This window comes from Dromiciops gliroides, chromosome 3 (assembly GCF_019393635.1).
Source record: "Dromiciops gliroides isolate mDroGli1 chromosome 3, mDroGli1.pri, whole genome shotgun sequence".
Lineage (NCBI taxonomy): Eukaryota > Metazoa > Chordata > Mammalia > Microbiotheria > Microbiotheriidae > Dromiciops > Dromiciops gliroides.
Window position 1 is genome coordinate 504,506,220 of NC_057863.1, and position 18,226 is coordinate 504,524,445.

General features: G+C 37.8%; 1 protein-coding gene across 1 annotated transcript; it reads left to right on the forward strand.

Annotated features, from left to right (window-relative positions):
* The first annotated feature begins 5,567 nt into the window (after window positions 1–5,567).
* On the forward strand, window positions 5,568–6,581 carry LOC122747838 (acrosomal protein SP-10-like). The gene is made up of 3 exons (XM_043993658.1): window positions 5,568–5,616; window positions 5,885–6,043; window positions 6,445–6,581. The coding sequence occupies exons 1-3, from the start codon at window positions 5,568–5,570 to the stop codon at window positions 6,579–6,581; spliced, it is 345 nt and encodes a 114-aa protein (XP_043849593.1).
* The last annotated feature ends 11,645 nt before the right edge of the window (window positions 6,582–18,226 follow it).

Consider the following 18,226-nt stretch of genomic DNA (forward strand, 5'->3'; position numbering starts at 1 on the left):
CCCTCTTATTGTCATTGGTTCTCTTTGAGAAAAAAAAGACAAACAACAACAACCTCAAAACTCACTAAGATATTTCAGCATATGTTGCTAAGTGAAAATTATTAATATCCAAAATCCTTAAATTCCAATCTCTTTAATCTCCAAACATCCAAAATCTATCAAGATCTTTTTAGCAGTTTTAAAAAAGCAGTAAAGTTTTCCTTTCTATGATTATTGACTTTATTTCTTTAATTTCAACATGCCTAAGCCTGAAATGACAGAACAAAAAGTATCTTGCATGATTTTTTTTCTCCTTATTTATAACTTAATCTCCCAACGAAAGCTTAAAGTGGGAGTTAGTCCTAGTTACTGGGACAACTGCTTCAAGTATGGAATTTCATTAGTCTTTCCCAGCTTACTAAACTCTTTGGCTACATCCTTTTAGCAGTTTTTCTGTCTGGCTGCATTTTACCTTTAAAAATTCTACATTTTGCAAAGACACAAAAACAAAGACAAAATGATAAGACAGATACATAGACAAGATATAAAAAAAAAATCATAACATCCCAAACAGGTTATGGTCATGTATTTATGGGGCAAGTTTTTTGTAGCCCTGAGTTACACATATGAACTGAAGAGAAACAAAGAAATGCAGGATAGATTCAAAACCTACTAGAACACAAATGGCCTCCATATACAATATCTTTTTCCTCTAAAGACTCTCAAAGGCTTTTGTTCTTGGTAGCTTTTCATGAAATGATGTTTGTTATTGTTAACATCTTGCAACACTCTCAAAAACACTGAAACATAGTGATACCAAATATTTCCTCAGGCAAAGTAGATGTGAGCTTTCTTCTGTCTTGAGAATCAAAGTGTAAATACACATACACATACATACCTACATATGTGTGCTTATATATATATATATGGTTTTTTATATTTCTAAAAAGCTCCTTGGAATGTCTATCCTATTTGGCAGCTAAGTTATACCCACTCCTTGCTCCCATCCTTTATCCTGCAATCTACTTCCCCCTGCACCCCCAATTTCCTAGAATTGAAATATTTGTTCATGAAGAATTCTAATTTTTACAATTATGTTGCTATGTTCAGTCAGTAGCTTTCATTTTTCATTCCCAAGTATTTGTTCCATTTAATCCCAATAATTTATTTTTCAGAGCCTTAATCTGGTTCAGAGCCTTAATGTGCTTTGGGAGAGTGTTTGCTTCACTGAGTTGGAGGACCTGAGTTTGGAGAGTGCAATAAGAAGATTCAAAGTGTTGATTGCTATAGGGATTTTGTGTAACTGAGTGTACTAATGAATTTAGATTTCAATTCTTTAAGCATGACATTATCAGCCACAACCCTACACTAAAGTGTGTTTTCTTTGTAATAAAAGGAAATATCTCTTTTTCTCTATATCTAAGACCTACAATTGATAGAATATTTTTCAAAAGTGAATTCAAATGCAAATTTCTAGAGTTATATTTGATTGTGGACAGTTCTTGTCTTTCCATGATATTTAACTCCCCAGCATTACCTGCAAAGAATGTAATTAGAATGTCTGTATCAATCTGTGTGTTAGTAACCAATATCTGAACAGCTTATTTGTATTACCATCATATTTCTGTGCTTTAACAATGGAAGGGCTAGGTGGTGTTTGGTTGAAACTCTGAGATTGGGGGGATGAAAATTAGGAATTAGGTAATTGGGGGTGGGGAACAGAGTATAGAAGATGACCTATAGGGATTGAGAATCACTGGTACGTGAAGGGTATGATTAAGCATGAGAATGTTCATTCAGTGCAGGGTACCACTTTTCCCAACAGAAGTTGAAGATTGGGATGGAGGCAAGTGAAACATCAGATAGGATGGACATGGTCAGATGATCAGATAGGAGGCTCTGCTTCACTACTCCTCTTCCTTCCAAAGGGTAGAATTTAGTCAGGAAAGGGCAACAATAGAAGATGGAGGTGAAACCTCCCCTGCATGGGAAAAAAGTCCCATTCCCCATCAACTTTCCTCTTCCTCTTCCTCTTCCTCTTCCTCTTCCTTTAAAGGACAGTCACAGCAAGAGATAGGAGGCCTGAAGTCAAAGGGTCAGTTATTTCTCGTTACACTGGAGGTTTTCTATATCCCAGTTGGGAGATTGGGTTGGCAGCTAGAGGTAGAAGCTGACTAGTGCTGGCACAGATAGAAGTCATTGCTTTGGGGCAGGAGGATGTCCTTTACAGCTAATGGAAAATGCCCAACCCCTTGCTGGCTTCCCTCAGAGAACAAGCTGTGCATAGCAGGAAATGGAAAACATAATGGATGCAGTCAGAGGAGCTCTTGGACCCCATTCATGTGCGGCTAAATGAAACTGTAGAAAATCATGAGAACATGTGAATTGGGTCCACTATAAAATTCTGTTACATAATCTCAAATGGGCCTCATTTCAGCAGAGCAGTTTCTATATAGCTCACTAATCAATTCACTATTCCATTCACCAGAGTAACTTTTCCAAACTTTTCATCCCCCTCAGACATCTAATGGCTCCCACTGCCCCGACTCCCTCAAATGAAAAACTTGCCTAAAGATGAAAAAAATTGAGGTGATTTTCACAAAGAAAAATATGAGGTGATTTCCTAAGAGCTCTCCTTTCTCCCCTCCTTGTCTTACATCATTTAAGATGCCTTCTCTGACTAAAGAATACATCACCCTTCTCTCAGTTAAAGATGAAGTCCTGCTCCTTGCCAAAGCAAACTCCTCCACATACATAACTGATTCCATCTATTCCATCTCCTTCAACAGCTGGTCCCCACACTCTCAATTTTCTTCACTCTATCCCTGGCTATTAACTGCTTCCACACTGCCTAGAGACACTCCTGTGTTGTCTCTCCCAATTCTCAAAAAACCTTACTTGATTCGTCCATTCCTGCTAGCTATTGTCCCACATGTTTCTTCCCTCTTGCAGCTAAACTCTTGAGAAAGCCACTCACAAATCACTGCTTCCACTTCCTATCCAATCTCTTTTTAAATCTCTGCAATCTGGCCTCTGACCTCATCATTCAACTGAAACCACTCTCTCCAAAGTTATCAATAACTTGGTTTTTTGTTTTGTTTTGTTTTGTTTTTTTAGTGAGGCAACTGGGGTTAAGTGACTTGCCCAGGGTCACACAGCTAGTAAGTGTTAAGTGTCTGAGGCTGGATTTGAACCCGGGTACTCCTGACTCCAGGGCTGGTGCTCTATCCACTGTGCCACCTAGCTGCTCCTCAATGACTTGTTAATTGCCAAATCCAATGGCTTTTTTTCCCAGTCTTCATCCTTCTTGATCTTTTTTCAAACTTTGACTCTATCAATGACCCTCTTTTCCTCGATACTCTCTTTTCTCTAGGTTTTTATGACACTGATCTCTCATGGTTCTCCTCCTGCTTGTCTAACCATTCCTTCTCAGTCTCCTTTATTTGATCTTCATACAGATTGTGTCTGATAACCATGCCTGTATACCAAGGCTCTGTCTTGGGCCTCTTCTCATCTCTCCATAGACTATTTTGCTTGGTGATCTCATCAGCTCCCATGGATTCAATTATTCTCTCTCTGCTGGTGATTCTCATGTCTACTTAATCCATCCCTAACTGCTCTCCTGACCTCCAGTCTCACATCTCCAACTATCTACTGGACATCTTGAACTGGGTGTCCCATAATCATTTTAATCTCAACATGTCCAAAATGGAGCCAACATCCTTCCCCCCTAAATCCTCCTGTCTCTTTAATTTTCCTTTTACAATCTAGTTGTTATCTTCATTCTCTCAACTCTCATATTGAATCTGTTGTCAAGTCCTGTCAATTTTAACTTCAAAATATCTCTTGCATCTACCTCCTACTCTCTTCTAATACTGCTTGTTGTGAAAGTTTCTAAGTCATAGAGTTAGACAAAGAAAAACCAAAGTCTCCAAGCCAAAGAAAATAGGTTTATTGAGAGAGGGATCTTGTCTCACAATAAAGCTGGTCTCAAGTCTAGGACCCAAAGACCCCGAGTCTCAGGATCCATAGATATTTATACACATTAACTCCTCCCACAATTTAAACACATCCTGAGTGGTACATGTACAATAAGTCTTGAAGTAGAGAGAATGAAACAGTCAGTCTTTCATCATACAAATGGCTAACCCTTTGGATTTCATTTGTCTACTTCCACTAAGGTGGAATTCAAATCCACTTTGATTGCAAGCCAAATAAATGAATGTCAGTTACATGGTTTTTAGACCTGGTGGCAATATATCATTTGAATTTGATCTACTAGTACCCACCTTACTTCCATCATTATTATTTGCTTAAATTACTAAAGAATGCCTAGACATGTTAAATCACAGTTTTGTAGTCTATGAACTGATTATTACCATACTTAAATTGCTTATATCTTTTTTTTTTTTTTTTGGTTTTTTTGTTTTGTTTTGGTTTGGATTTTTTGTGAGGCAATTGGGGTTAAGTGACTTGCCCAGGGTCACACAGCTATTAAGTGTTAAGTGTCTGAGGCCGGATTTGAACTCAGGTACTCCTGAATCCAGGGCCAGTGCTCTATCCACTGCGCCACCTAGCTGCCCCTAAATTGCTTATATCTAAGGAGTGGGGAAAATCTCACTCACATGCTGTCACCCTGGTGTAGGCCCTCATCACATCATGTCTTGACCGCTACAATAGACTTCTGGTTGGTCTCCCTGCCTTAAGTCTTTCCCCACTCTCCACTCAACTGGTAAAAGTTTCTTCCTTAAATGAAGATCTGACCATGCTACTCCTTCCCCAATTAAATCAACTCCACTAACTTCCTATTAACTCTAGGATCAAATATAAATTCTGCCATTTGGCTTTTAGAGCCTTTCATAACCTGATCCTTTTTTACCTTTCCAATCTTCTTGCATTTCTCTCCCCTGTAAATATTCTACCAACCCAGTGACACTGGCAGTCTTGTTGGTTCTCACAAAAGCACTCTATTGCCCAATTCTATGCATTTTTACTGGTTGTTTACTGGGATGTTCTTTCTCCTCTTCTCCACTCTCTGAGTATATTCAAGTCTAATCTAAAATCCTATCTTCTGCAAGAAGTCTTTCTTGTTCCTACTGAATCTTAGTACCTTCTTTCTGAGATTACTGTCATTTTATCCTGAATATATCTTGTTTGTACATAGTTATTTGAATGTTGTGTCCGCACCATCATCACCATTATAGAGTGAGATTCTTGAGGGCATAGATTACTTTTACCTTTCTTTAAAGGTATCCCCAACACTTACCCTGACATATAGTAAATTCAGTAAATGCTTTCTGATTGAGTGTTGATCCTGAGACCCCCAAAATTATTAAACCTCTGGACTATAAATGTTAGAGATGTGATAGATTCAATTCTAAACCAATGTCCCTGTTGAAGATAGGTAAAGGAAGGAGCAAGGACCCAGTCACTGCCTTCTTCCTGTCCCCCACAAAGGTGGAAATCATAGTCTCTCTTAGAAGTGGGCCAGATTCCAGATCAGATATCTCTCCATGCAACACGTGAGCCTAGCCATTCTTATATTTAGATAGCAACCACACATAGAATCTACACAGACAAAGGATAAAATGGACAAGATGTTCTTGCTGGGCCTCATTCTATTCTGCCTTTTGCAAGGTGAGTCATGGGATGTTGTTCTGGGGTTATTGCCCCTGGGGATCTCTCCCATATCTGCTCTAAGCCCAAGCCTGAATATCAGGTGAGGGGGGAGATACTAGAAAAGACTCTATTTTTTTTCCTCAGGCCCTTCCCTTTTTTGGGGATCCTAGGCTTCTTCCCTTCCTTAAGTCCATACATCAATTGGGAATTGAGACACACACCAAGTGTGGTGGGACAAGAGTGAGTGATCTGAAGGTAATATAACACACTGTATGTTTCCTTCAAGGTGAAGAGTCAAAATTCGCTAAAAAAAAGGAAGTTTTGTGTTCTACTTGTGAAAGATTTAAACAAGGTAAATGTATGAAAAATGAAGGTACCTGTATTACAAAGGCAAAGAATGGATGCAGAAGCCAGAGTGTCTATGAATATGCTGGCAACACTACAGGTGAGGAAGCCAATACATCAGACTCTGTTGCCCTTGCTTATTTGGATAGTTTAACCTGTGGGTGGATGAATGGAATCCCTATTGCTGAATGAAATCCTAGGGGTGTGGAAAGGGGAGTAATAATAGTTTATATTTATATAGAATTGTGAGCTTTCTGGCATCATCACTGAGAGATAGGTACTACAAATATTATTATCCCCATTTTAGAGGGGAGGAAAAGGAAACTCAGGAAGAGTAAGGCACTTATCAGTCACATAGTTGATATGTGCCTAGGAATGTCCCTAATCTATGTCTATAAATTTAATATATAAGGTTGCAGATTCTGGGGTGAAATTTCTCTAGCAGCTTATGATCTGGGGCTGAGGGAGCCTCTTCAAAGGTGAATGCTTCTCCCTTCCTAGGGTTTGTCTTTTCTCATGCGAAAATGGAATGTGTTGAGAAATGTGAAGAGAAGACAGTCTACCTGGCTTGGTATCGTCTGATAAATGCTTGCTGTTCAGACTTTAACCTATGCAATCTAGGATATTCACTTGCATGACTGTTCAACAGAAGTGGTTGGGGGGGGGTACAACCTGCTCAATCCCACTGCAATAATAGTTTTTTGCCCCATGCTCACCCATCCCCTCCCCATCTCCCTCACCCCCCAGGCTTCCATGGCTACTCCTAGTCCTACTTCCTCTTAGGGCCATGACTCATACTCTGATTTGGGATCAAATACACATAGATGGGGCTAAATGGAAGAGCCTATGTACTGCTCTGAAAATTGACCATTTTAAGTTTTTGCATCTTGTCTTATGTTACCCTTTCCCCTCATTTCCAAGTAAAATTTTCTTTGCTTCAGTTGAGTAAAGGCAAAAATTATTTTCATTCATGCCTAGGCCAGGAAAGGTGGGGATTACCAGGAAAGCTTTGGGAGATTGGGGAGGGACAGGCAGAGACTGAGGTCACTAAATAGATCTGGGGTAAGGGTTTCTTACAGAAGAAAGCACACTTCAGTTGGGCCTGAATCTGGGATTGGGCTGTGACTATTTCCCCTTCCTAATGTGGTTCATTTCATTTCAAAGCTTTGGTCAATCTATAGAACAGATGGAAATGATGCTCTGAGAAATGCTAGAAAACAAGGGATTACAGAGAGGCATGGAGACTAGAGGGTGGCTCTTTGTCATTGTGACCCCTGGTATCCTCCAGCCTTCTCTGGGTCATTTCTAGAATGCCATTCTAACCCCTGTCCCAAAGCCCATTGGTGTGAGACTGGCAGGGCAGGGCCTTCATCTCCACCAATAACGAGAGTGCTCCATACCAATGAACTGTGGGACAAGAGTTTCAGCATTTTGCTTGGTTGAACATAATACCATGGGTGGAATGTTCAGAGTTGGGAGTAAAAAGGGCTAACCAACAGGCCAGGCCACCCTGCAGGAGGCAGTGCTCCTAGTGACACAGTAATGAGCTGCTCCTCTAAAGGCTCCAGAATACTGGTCAGCTCTCAGCAACTTAGCAGTCAATGCAGGATGATTTGGGTTCACAGTAGATGGCAGTAAGGTAATGTTCTTGTACACAATTCTACCCAAAGGAGGTGGAAATTATGTACAGGTTTTAGAAGAAGAGAATCGGTCAACAGGATGCTGAAATTGACACATTATAGCTCTTCATTCACAGACTATGAACCCAAATGGTTTTGAGCATGAGAGGGATAAAGGGAAAGAAAGCCTTTATTGAGGTTGTTGATGGGATGCTGGTGGCTGGGGTTAGGGAGAGAGTTCCCACCCTTACAAAAGTATTTTGGTGGATCTCTAAGGGATTTGATAAGCCTTTACAGGCACTCAGAGAATGTGTTTGTCCCTCTCTCTTCTTGGAAGAGTGACACTTGGACACTCTCCCTAGCTGTGTCTATCTAGTTTTGGTAAGTTTTCACCATGGAAGGTCAGGGCACTCATATTAACAATGGAATATAGAGCATTCTGTTTGGCTATTTTCTTTAGGTTAAGGGCACCTCCTCCTCATTAGCATCTACACCAAATGCATTCTGCCAATGGGAACCTGGAGAGAGAGTTCTGAAAGTTCCCAGACCTGTTCACACCCTTCCCTAGCACAGCTGTTCAGAGTATTTCTTGAACATCAGTGGTATTGACTTAAATCTCTTCCTCTCCTAAACACAAATCATTTCACTAATATGTAGTGGTTGGATATTTGCTGAGGTTAAATTAGGGAATAAATTCCTGGAGAAGAGATACTTTAGTGCAGTTGTCAGTAAAAGGGAGAACCTGAGCAGCTTTTCTGACATGTAATATTTATTACCCTGATCCATTGACCCCATCATCTCTCTTTAATGCCTTGCTCTTTGTAGATTAATTTCTACTATGAAATTTGTGATGGATCACTTCAGAGTAGATTTAGGCTCTTGCAACATTGACTTAAGTGGGTTCTGACAGATGGAGAAATTTTTTAATACTATTAAAGGATTTTAGGGTGTTTTTAAGTATTGAGTTCCTGGCTTTCTACAGCCTCCATTGGTCAAATGTCCTGTCATAGGAAGACTTCATCTAAATCCCCTAGATTGGTGAAGGTGGCCCAAGATGTCCTAGTAAGCATGTGGAGTGTGAGCATAGGAATTTTTTCAGAGGAGTAAACATAGAAGAGATTCTTACTTTGGAGATATAGGAATTAAATAGTAGTGGAAATACAATAAAGAGCAGTAGATTCCATGCCTTCAGCCTATTGGATAGAAAAGGGAATGTAATAATAATAACTGATTTATGTGTTGCAGATAATTGCAAAGTCTACCCTTGTAGGTCACTGAGGAAATGTCTTACTTAGAAATTCTAATATCTAAGAAACCACAATATCTAGGTCTCCCAAACCCAGTATACCCAAGACCAGACCATTATTTGACTTGTACAGGTCTAACAGAACTGTTTGTATCTCTCCTAGAGACTTACAAGAAGGTAACTTTATCTTTGGTCATCTACTTTTCTGTCAAGTTCAGGGCTAACAGAAATATTCTGTCCCATTTTTCTGGACACATTGACTCTAGATGACAGAATATGAGAGAGAGAGAGAGAGAGAGAGAGAGAGAGAGAGAGAGAGAGAGAGAGAGAGTAGAGATGATTTATTGTGACTGACTCATACCCTCTGATAGAATCAAAATTTCATAGTTAGAAGGGAACAGAAGCCACATCAACTAACTGGCCCCCAGAAAGAATCCTCAATGTAAGAAGCCCAACAAGTGGTTAAGTTGACATGCAGCCATTTTTTAAAAGACTCCTGTGAGAGGAACAAACTGTTAAGGCTGTTCCACTTTTGCACAGCTTTAATTCTGAGGAAAATTGTCAATAACAAGCCAAAATTTGTTTCCTTAAGACTTCCAAATATTCCTCCTGGTTCTTTCCTCTGTGGCTAGGTGACACCATGAATAGAGCACTGGGTTTGGAATAAGGAAGACTCATCTTCACAAGTTTAAATCCAGCCTCAGACATTTACTATCTATGTGACCCTGGACAAGTCACTTGACCTTGTTTACCTTAGCTTCCTCATCTATAAAATGAGCTGGGGAAGGAAATGGCAAACTACTTCAGTATCTTTGTCAAGAAAACCCCAAACAGGCTCATGACTGAACAATAACAATCCCTTTTCTATATTATGTAGCTTTTTAAGTACTAGAAGATCGTTATCTTGAGTTCTCTAAGCCCTCTCTTCTTCAAAGTAAACATCCTGATATTCTTTCACTGATATTCATATGATATGGAATTGAGACCCTTCACCATTTTAGATGACCTTCTCTTATTAATCTCCTTTCTAATGTAACACCTGGAAGCACCCCCTTCTATAACAAGGATTTAAGGTACCATGGGACTCTTCATCCACCTAAAACCATAAATCATTGTCATCACTAAATGTGTTTATATTTCTACTTAATCAGAAAGAAAAATTGTCTCAAAATAAATGCAATGATGTAGTAATAAAAGTGAGAATAAAACAATTCCCTCATAAGCTGGGGAAATACCACATCAGTGGGAAGAACAAACATTCCTGGGCATTATACATGGAAAGGCATTTACATAGAGAACATATGTGTTCCCATAGACAGTCATGGAGCATGCCTCCAGTGCTACAAGTACACCAATCCCTGATGTCATCAAACTGATCCCCATCATTATTTTCTGATATGCAGCCTCAATTGGATGTACAGTCATACCTCAGCACTCTTCAGCTTTGAAACTCGCTTGATTTGGTATTGACACATTTTGACAAGAAAAAAATGCTTCAACACTGCACATTTGCCTATATGAGTCAAGACACTGCCCTACATCCTGTCTCTCCAGATGAAACAAAGACTGATGTGTTAATCTCACAGTAGCTCACACAGTGCAGAACCAAACATATTTCACCATGTATTGTGTTTTTTTCATTTCAAGCTTTTTTGTTGTTGTTGTTCTTACAAGTCACCATGAGTTCAAAGAAGGTTAGTGATACCACTCATCAGGAAAGAAAATTACCTAGAACCATGATAGAACAGAAAAAAAGAGATAATAGCTAAGTACGAGTGTGGTAGCTGTGTCTGATCTCACTGCTGAGTATAAAATGTCTAGAACAGAAATCTCTACTACAGTGAAAAATAAGGAAGTTATTAAAGGAGCCAGTATTGCTAGAGGTATGAAGGCTGTGACTAAGTAAAGGTCAGAGACACTGGAAGAAGAGGAGAAATTGTTGTCCATTTGGATTAATGAAAAACAGTTAGCAGGTGATAGCATTTTCGAGGCAATAATTTGTGAGAAAGCAAAACAATGGCATACCTATCTGTTAAAAAGAAAACAAGCCTGGAACAAGTGCTGAGAACAGTGAAATGTTTAAAGCCAGTCATAGATGGTTTGATAAATTTAAAAAGGGAACTGGCATTCATAGTGTGGTGAGGCATGGAAAAGTAGCCACTGACAATAAAGAAGCTGCCAAAACCTTTTTTAGTGAGTTTAGGGACTATATAGAGGCTGAGGGTTTTATTCTACAAGAAGTCTTCAATTGTGATGAGACTGGTAAAATGAAATTAAAGTTTGTTTTACTTTATCTAATTATTGTTTTTTATTTATGTTTGTTGGTTTTCTATTAAAAATGTCATCTATTTATAAATTGTTAAGTAAAATGTGAAATTTCTGGAGCTCAGAGGCAGATTATTTCAATTTACGTTTAGGTGGATGAAGTAAAATTAATTCAGTACTCATTATTTTTGCCACTCATCATGCCTTCTGCAACCAATTAATGATGAGTACCAAGGTACCACTGTATACTCTTTGCAAGGTCAACAGGCATCTCACTTTGTGCCTGCCAGGTTATTGCTCCATGTAAGTCTCACATGGCCACTGATTGACAGTACTCCACTGACCCTAAAATTGTTTCCAGATAAAGTTCTGAATTTGTGGAGTTTTTCTCTGCTTCGTAGTTCAGACTTTAACTGAAGACCACAGCTAAGGTGCAATCTCTTCTCCCTAAAAAGTAAAGTTAACTATGTCATCACTCTTTTACTTTATAAAGTCCACTTCTTTTAGAAAAACAACTTTCTGCCACCTCCAGGCATCTGACTGGGGGATTGGGGAGGGGAGAGGGAAAAAATAAATTTTCTTCCACATGGTAGAAACACAAAGTGGTGGAAACACTAAAAGGAGAGCTAAAGTAGATCTATCTGTTTCTCTAACCCTTGAATGAAATGGGTATCTCAATTCTATAACAATATTCCTCAATCCCAGTGACAAGCTCATTGGAAGACACAACTAACATGTTCCTTTAGGATATAGTATCCCTTGGTTCCAAGGTCACCTAGAGCATCCTTGGTCTGACTTAAGGTTAGAAATTCCTCAGGTCTCCATGATTAATTTCCAATTTTAAATTTCAGCCAGCAAACACAGGTTTAGAAAATACACTTCTGTCAAATTGCCAAAGATTCTCTAAGTCTAAACACCCCAGTTTCTCACTATAAGACTCTTTTAGACTCCCAATCAAAATGAATAGGAGGAGGAAATTACCAAGGAAGAAAGTCAATCTCACAGGACAAGGTCATTTTTTTTTTCAATCTGACTAACTGCATTCTTTAGTATAATACCTATATATGATCAGCAAAGGCTCTGTCCTACATTTGGAGGCATTAATATTTCCTCTCTGAGAAGAAATAGAAAAGGAATTGAGAGCATCCTCACTGGAAAAGCAGCAGCCCATAAGAAAACTTTCTCCAGACTTGAGGTTGATACATGCTACTCCCCTGGGCCTTGGAAAGAACTCTTGCCTTATATAGAAATGCTCACCTGAAATGAGAAATTATCAGACTCCAGAATAAGAGTGAAACCAATGAGGATACCCAGGACATTCCCAGATATCTATTATTCTTCTAAAAAAGACCCAGGAGATGAACTTGCCAAGGATTACAGTCCATTCAGGGGTGTTACTGCTGACAGGGTACAACACTAGGATGACTTGCTCCATTGTGTCCATTTAGGAGACCTGGCCCCTAAAAATCCAGATGCAAAACATCTCAAAGTGAGCTGGCAATCTCAAGGTTCCTCAATAGGGAACAAGTCAAGATAGAGAAATCATCCAAAAGTTTTTTGACCACTAGATATCAATACACAGGGTTCAAAGCATGGGACTAACCCATCCCTAAAGTTCAGCATTACTTACTCTTATTCTCTGACCTCAGACTTAGGACTGAAGAAATTTGACATAGCAATACATCCTACTACTATACCTTTAAATGCTTTTAAGATCTGTTCTCCTCTGAGTACTGGAGATCAATGTTTGTCCTCCAGAAGGATACCAATGCAATAAGAACACCATGTCATAACTGAACCTACCTTGCTTCATACCCTTAAAAGTGAGGAAAGGAGTAACAGGACCTTATTACATGTTTTCACACACCCCACCACAACACCCACATTTATATACATACACACAATGTACATAGACACACTTATTCCTTACATGTGCTGCAGGGAAATAGATTTTCTTCATCATGTAGTAGTTGTTTCTCACAGGTTTCATATTTCTCATCTTCTTAGAATGTGTCATTAGAGAAAAGAATCACAAGAGTGCTTTTCTTAGTGAAGATACAACTCTCCTTCCCTTAATGCTGTCTAAACAGCTCACCCACTTTACTTTTTCTTTAAAACCTTATAAAAATATGTACAGAGTCCGGAGATCCAGATAGTGCATTAAGGGATTATGCAACACACAATTATAAATACTGGAGCTAGGAGGAACCAAAGAACTATGTCTAATTTCCTTATTATTTAGGAGAGAAAACTAAAACTCAGGGAAATCTAACACATCACATAAAATAATATTATATTGCATTTATTTACCACAATTTGCTCAAACATTCCCTAATTGATGGGCAGCCATTTGTTTTTCTATCTTTTCTAAAATAAAAAGTGCTACTACAAATGTTTTTGTATATATAGGTCCTTTACTTGTCTCTTTTTCCTCCTTGGTATAGCTCTGGGTTTGCACAAAAGGAACAGGGTCCTGGCTAAGGAAACTACTTCCTCAGAGCATGTTCTAGTTGCTGCCAGCCCACATGGAAGAGGCTGGGGAACCTGCATCCAGAAAGATGTAATGATGTATAATGAAGGGACTTGCTCCCTGCTTTAGAGCAGGACTTCTTAAACTTTTTCCACTGCTGACCTCTTTTTGCCTGAGAAATTTTTATGCAACCTTGGGTATATATGTATACAAAAGGCATAAACCTTTTACTATTGCAAAATTTTTTGTGACCCCCCACCACATTCAGTTACACAACATCATGTAGGGTTGTGACCCACAGTTTAAGAAGCTAAGCTTTAGGGGCAGCTAGGTGGTGCAGTGGATAGAGCACCGGCCCTGGATTCAGGAGTACCTGAGTTCAAACCCTGTCTCAGACACTTGACACTTACTAGCTGTGTGACCCTGGGCAAGTCACTTAACCCCCATTGCCTCACAAAAAAAAAAAAAAGAAATTAAAGAAGCTAAGCTTTAGAGCATGCTCTAACTTTAACATTTGGACATTCTGTAATTGGTTTCAGTCTACTTACCACATGGCAAAGAGATAGGACTTTTGAGTGACTATTGAGCCTGAAGGAGATGAGGGGATGGGTAGTAGATATTGAAAAGGCAACCTGGATGTATTCAAATGAGGAGTCAAGAACTGTTCTGAGCTTTCAGAAGAAAGCTCAGGCCTTTATCTTCCTATCTGGTCCTTCCATGTGACTAGTGAGCACAGCACCTGTTTTTGGTTTTATCTGTGTTGAATCCACTATTCACTGCTTTTAGGTGAAGGCATATTGGAAAATGCTGTGACCTTGTGAATTTCAAAAAGTCAAAAGAGTTGGTCTTAGATATCTGAGAGCTGGAGGACTCTCAGGATTTGCAAGAGACCAAACACAGAGGAAACAGCAGCATGAGCCCTGAGAGAGACCTGCTTGATCAACTTCAGTGGTCAGGAGGCTTAGACTCATCTCCATAGGCTGTGCTATATTTGGAAATGAATTTGGTGGGGCAAATATATTGTGTGAACCCAAGGACTAAGGTGATTGATAGAAGAGGAGACTGTTATACTCCGCCTCTGGTTTGAGGATGGGAGAGGCGAAACACTTTGTAACTTCTGTTCTTGCTATATTTTTGTAGTAAGTGTACCTTTGTAAAATGTAACATGTTAATTGGTTAAATGCTAAATGCTGCTGACCACAGGTAATTGAAATGGGGGAGAACCTACTAGAATGAGGGCTCAAGCCCATAACATTAGAGGACATTTCAGGGGTACCCCTGGAATCATGATAGGGAGATGTAGCCTAATTTTATGGGCTTTACCCATTTTATGAGTTAGGAAGAGGATATTCAAAACTTATAAAGGCTATTCATTTATTGACTTTAATAATTGGGCCAATTCATAGATCCAATAAAAGTTTATTGGTTTGTATGTCTTCCCATAGTGTCTTGAGTAATTGCTCTTTTCCTCCATGGTCTTCTTTATCAATCTGATGAATTTGAGGTAAAACATTGGAGTTGTTTTAATTTGTATTTCTTCTATTCTTCATGATTTTGTTCATAATGGCTAATAATTTTGTTCATCATTTGTTCATAATGGCTGTAGATAGCTCCCATTTCATATGGTATGCTGCTCTAAATCATTAAAACAATTCTCAGGTATCACCTTACACTCATCAGATTGCTAAAATGATGAAAAGAAAAATTACAAATGTTGGGAAATTAAAACAACTGTTAGAAGCTATTTTGCTTAGTTATATGTCAACAACCTGACAATCTAAGTGGAATGGATGAATATTTACAAAAATCTAAGTTGCCCAGATTAACTGAAGAGGAAGTAGAATACTTAAATAACCCTATTTTAGAAAAAGAAATTGAACAAATCATCCATAAGCTCCCTAAGAAAAAATCCCCAGGTCCAGGTGCATTCACCAGGTGAATTCCACACAAAATTTAAAGAACAATTAATTCCAATACTGTATAAACTATTTGGAAAAATAGGCAAAGAAGGAGTCCTGCCAGATTCCTTTCATGACACAAATATGGTGCTAAAACCTACACTGGAAAGAGCCAAGACAGAGAAAGAAAACTCTAGACCAATTTTCCTAATGCATATTGATGCAAAAAAATTTTAAACAAAATACTAGCAAGAAGATTACAGTGATCTATTACAGGAATTGACAAGGTGGGATTTATACCAGGAATGCAGGACTGGTTCAATGTTGGGAAAAGTATCAGCATAATTGACCATATCAATAACAAAACCAATAAATAATATGATTATCTCAATAAAGCAGAAAAGGCTTTTGAGAAACTACAACACATTCCTATTTTTAATCTAGAAAACAGTAATAAATGGAGTTTTTCTTATTTTTTTTTGCTTAAAATAGTAAAAAGTAATATTCATAATCTAGAAGCCTTTCCAAAAAGATCAGGAAATGAAGCAAGAATGTCCATTATCCCCACTATAATTCAAAATTGTACTAGAAATGATAGCTATAACAATAAGAGAAGAAAAAGAAATTGAAAGAATTATAATAGGCAACAAGGAAGCAAAACTATCATTTTTTTTTTTGCAATTGATGGTATGATATACTTGGAGAATTCCAGAGAATCAACTAAAAATTAGTTGAAATAATTAACAACTTTAGCAAAGTCACAGGATATAAAATAGACCCACATAAATCATCAACATTTCTCTATATTACCCATAAGGATGAGATAGAAATAGAAATCCCATTTAAAATAACTATATACATATAAAATACTTGGGAGCCTACATACCAAGACAAACCCAGGAACACAAATACAGTCTGATGTACGTAATTGGACAAATATTCATTGCCCATAGGAAGCCTGACCCAACATGATAAAAATTATAATTCTGCCTAAATTTATATATTTATTAGGTACAATATCTATCAAACTTCCAAAAATATCTTACAAAGCTAGGAAAAAAATAATAAAATTCACCTGGAAGAACAAAAAGTCAAGAATATCAAGGAAATTAATGAAAGAAAAAAAAGTCTGGTACTGGCCAAGAAATAGAGTGGTGAATCAGTGGAATAGATTAAGTACACAATATACAGTAAGAAATTACTCTAATAATATCATGTTTGTTAAATGCAAAGATCCAAACTTCTGGAACAGGAGCTCACTATTTGACAAAAACTACTGGAGGAACTGGAAAGCAGTTTGGCAGAAATTAAGTGTAGTTCTTGATCTCACACCATATGCCAAGATAAGGTCAAAACAGGTTCATGATTTAGACATAAAAGGTAATACCATAAGCAAATTAGGAGAGCATGGGTTAGTTTACCTGTCAGCTTTATAGATGAGGGAAGAATTTGTTATGAAACAAGAGATAAGAGAGTGTTACAGTAAGTAAAGTGTACAGTTTAAATTATAGTAAATGAAAAAGATTTTGACAAACAAAACCAATGAAGCCAAAATTAGGAGGAAAGCAGAAAACTAGAGGAAAAATTTACAGCAAATTTATCTGATAAAAACATAATTTCTCAAATATATAGAGAACTGAGTCATATTTAATAGAATGAGTCATTTTCTAATTGATAAATGGGCAAAGGTTATGAACAGTTTTCAGAAGAATTCAAAGCTATATGTATTCATATAAAATGCTCTAAATCACTATTTATTAGAGAAATTAAAATTAAAACAATTACCATTTTGGCTACTATGACAGAAAAGAAAGATGACATATATTGGAAGGGCTGTGGAAAATTTGGAACAGCAAAGCACTGTTTATGGAGTTGTGAACTGATCCAACCATACTGAAGAGCAATTTGGAACTATAGCCAAAGGACATATCCTTTCACCCAGTAATGCCACTTCTGGGTCTATATCCCAAAGAGAAAAGGAAAGAGGGAAGGAAGGAAGGAAGAAAGGGACAGAGGGAAGGAGGAATGAAGGAAAAGGAACCTATATGTACAAAAATATTTATAGCAGGTTTTTTTGTGGTGGCTAAGAACTGGATATTGAGGAAATGTCCATCAACTGGGGAATGGTTGAATAAGTTGTGGTATATGATTATGTTGGAATATTATTGTGCTATAAGAAATGATGAGAAGGGTGCCTTCAAAAAAACCTGGAAAGACTTACATGAACTGATGCAAAGTAAAGTAAGCAGAACCAGAAGAACATTGTACAACAGAAACAGGAATGTTGTACAATGATCAACTATGAATGACTTAGCTGTTCTCAGCAACACAAAGATCCAAGACAATTATGAAGTACGAATGATTTTTAAAAATCTATCCACCTCCAAAGAAAGAACCAATGTAATCCGAATGCAAATCAAAGCCTACTATTTTTTAACTTTCATTATTTTTCTTGAATTTTTTTGAGTGTTTTCTTTCACAATATGACTATTATGGATTTTACGTGACTGCATATGTATAACCATTTTTTAAAATTGTCTTCCTTCTCAAAGAGGAAGGAGAGTGGGGAGAGTAGAAGACAAGTTGGAACTCAAAATTGTGAAAATTGAAGGTTAAAAATTATTTTTACATGTAATTTTTTTTAAAAATGAAAATGAAAAAATTAATTTGTTACTAGAAATAATGAAGAAGATGATTTTGAGAAAAATTTGGGAAGACATGTGAACTGATGTAAAGTATAGTGAGCAAAACCAGGAGAGAAATTTGTACAACAGTGATATTCTAA

What these genes read in the sequence shown, in the direction of transcription:
- LOC122747838 (XM_043993658.1), top strand. Translation starts at nt 5,568, where the DNA reads ATGGACAAGATGTTCTTGCTGGGCCTCATTCTATTCTGCCTTTTGCAA. An exon ending in TCTATTCTGCCTTTTGCAAG is followed by an intron (nt 5,617 to 5,884) that starts GTGAGTCATGGG and finishes GTTTCCTTCAAG; the next exon opens with GTGAAGAGTCAAAATTCGCT. An exon ending in ATATGCTGGCAACACTACAG is followed by an intron (nt 6,044 to 6,444) that starts GTGAGGAAGCCA and finishes CTCCCTTCCTAG; the next exon opens with GGTTTGTCTTTTCTCATGCG.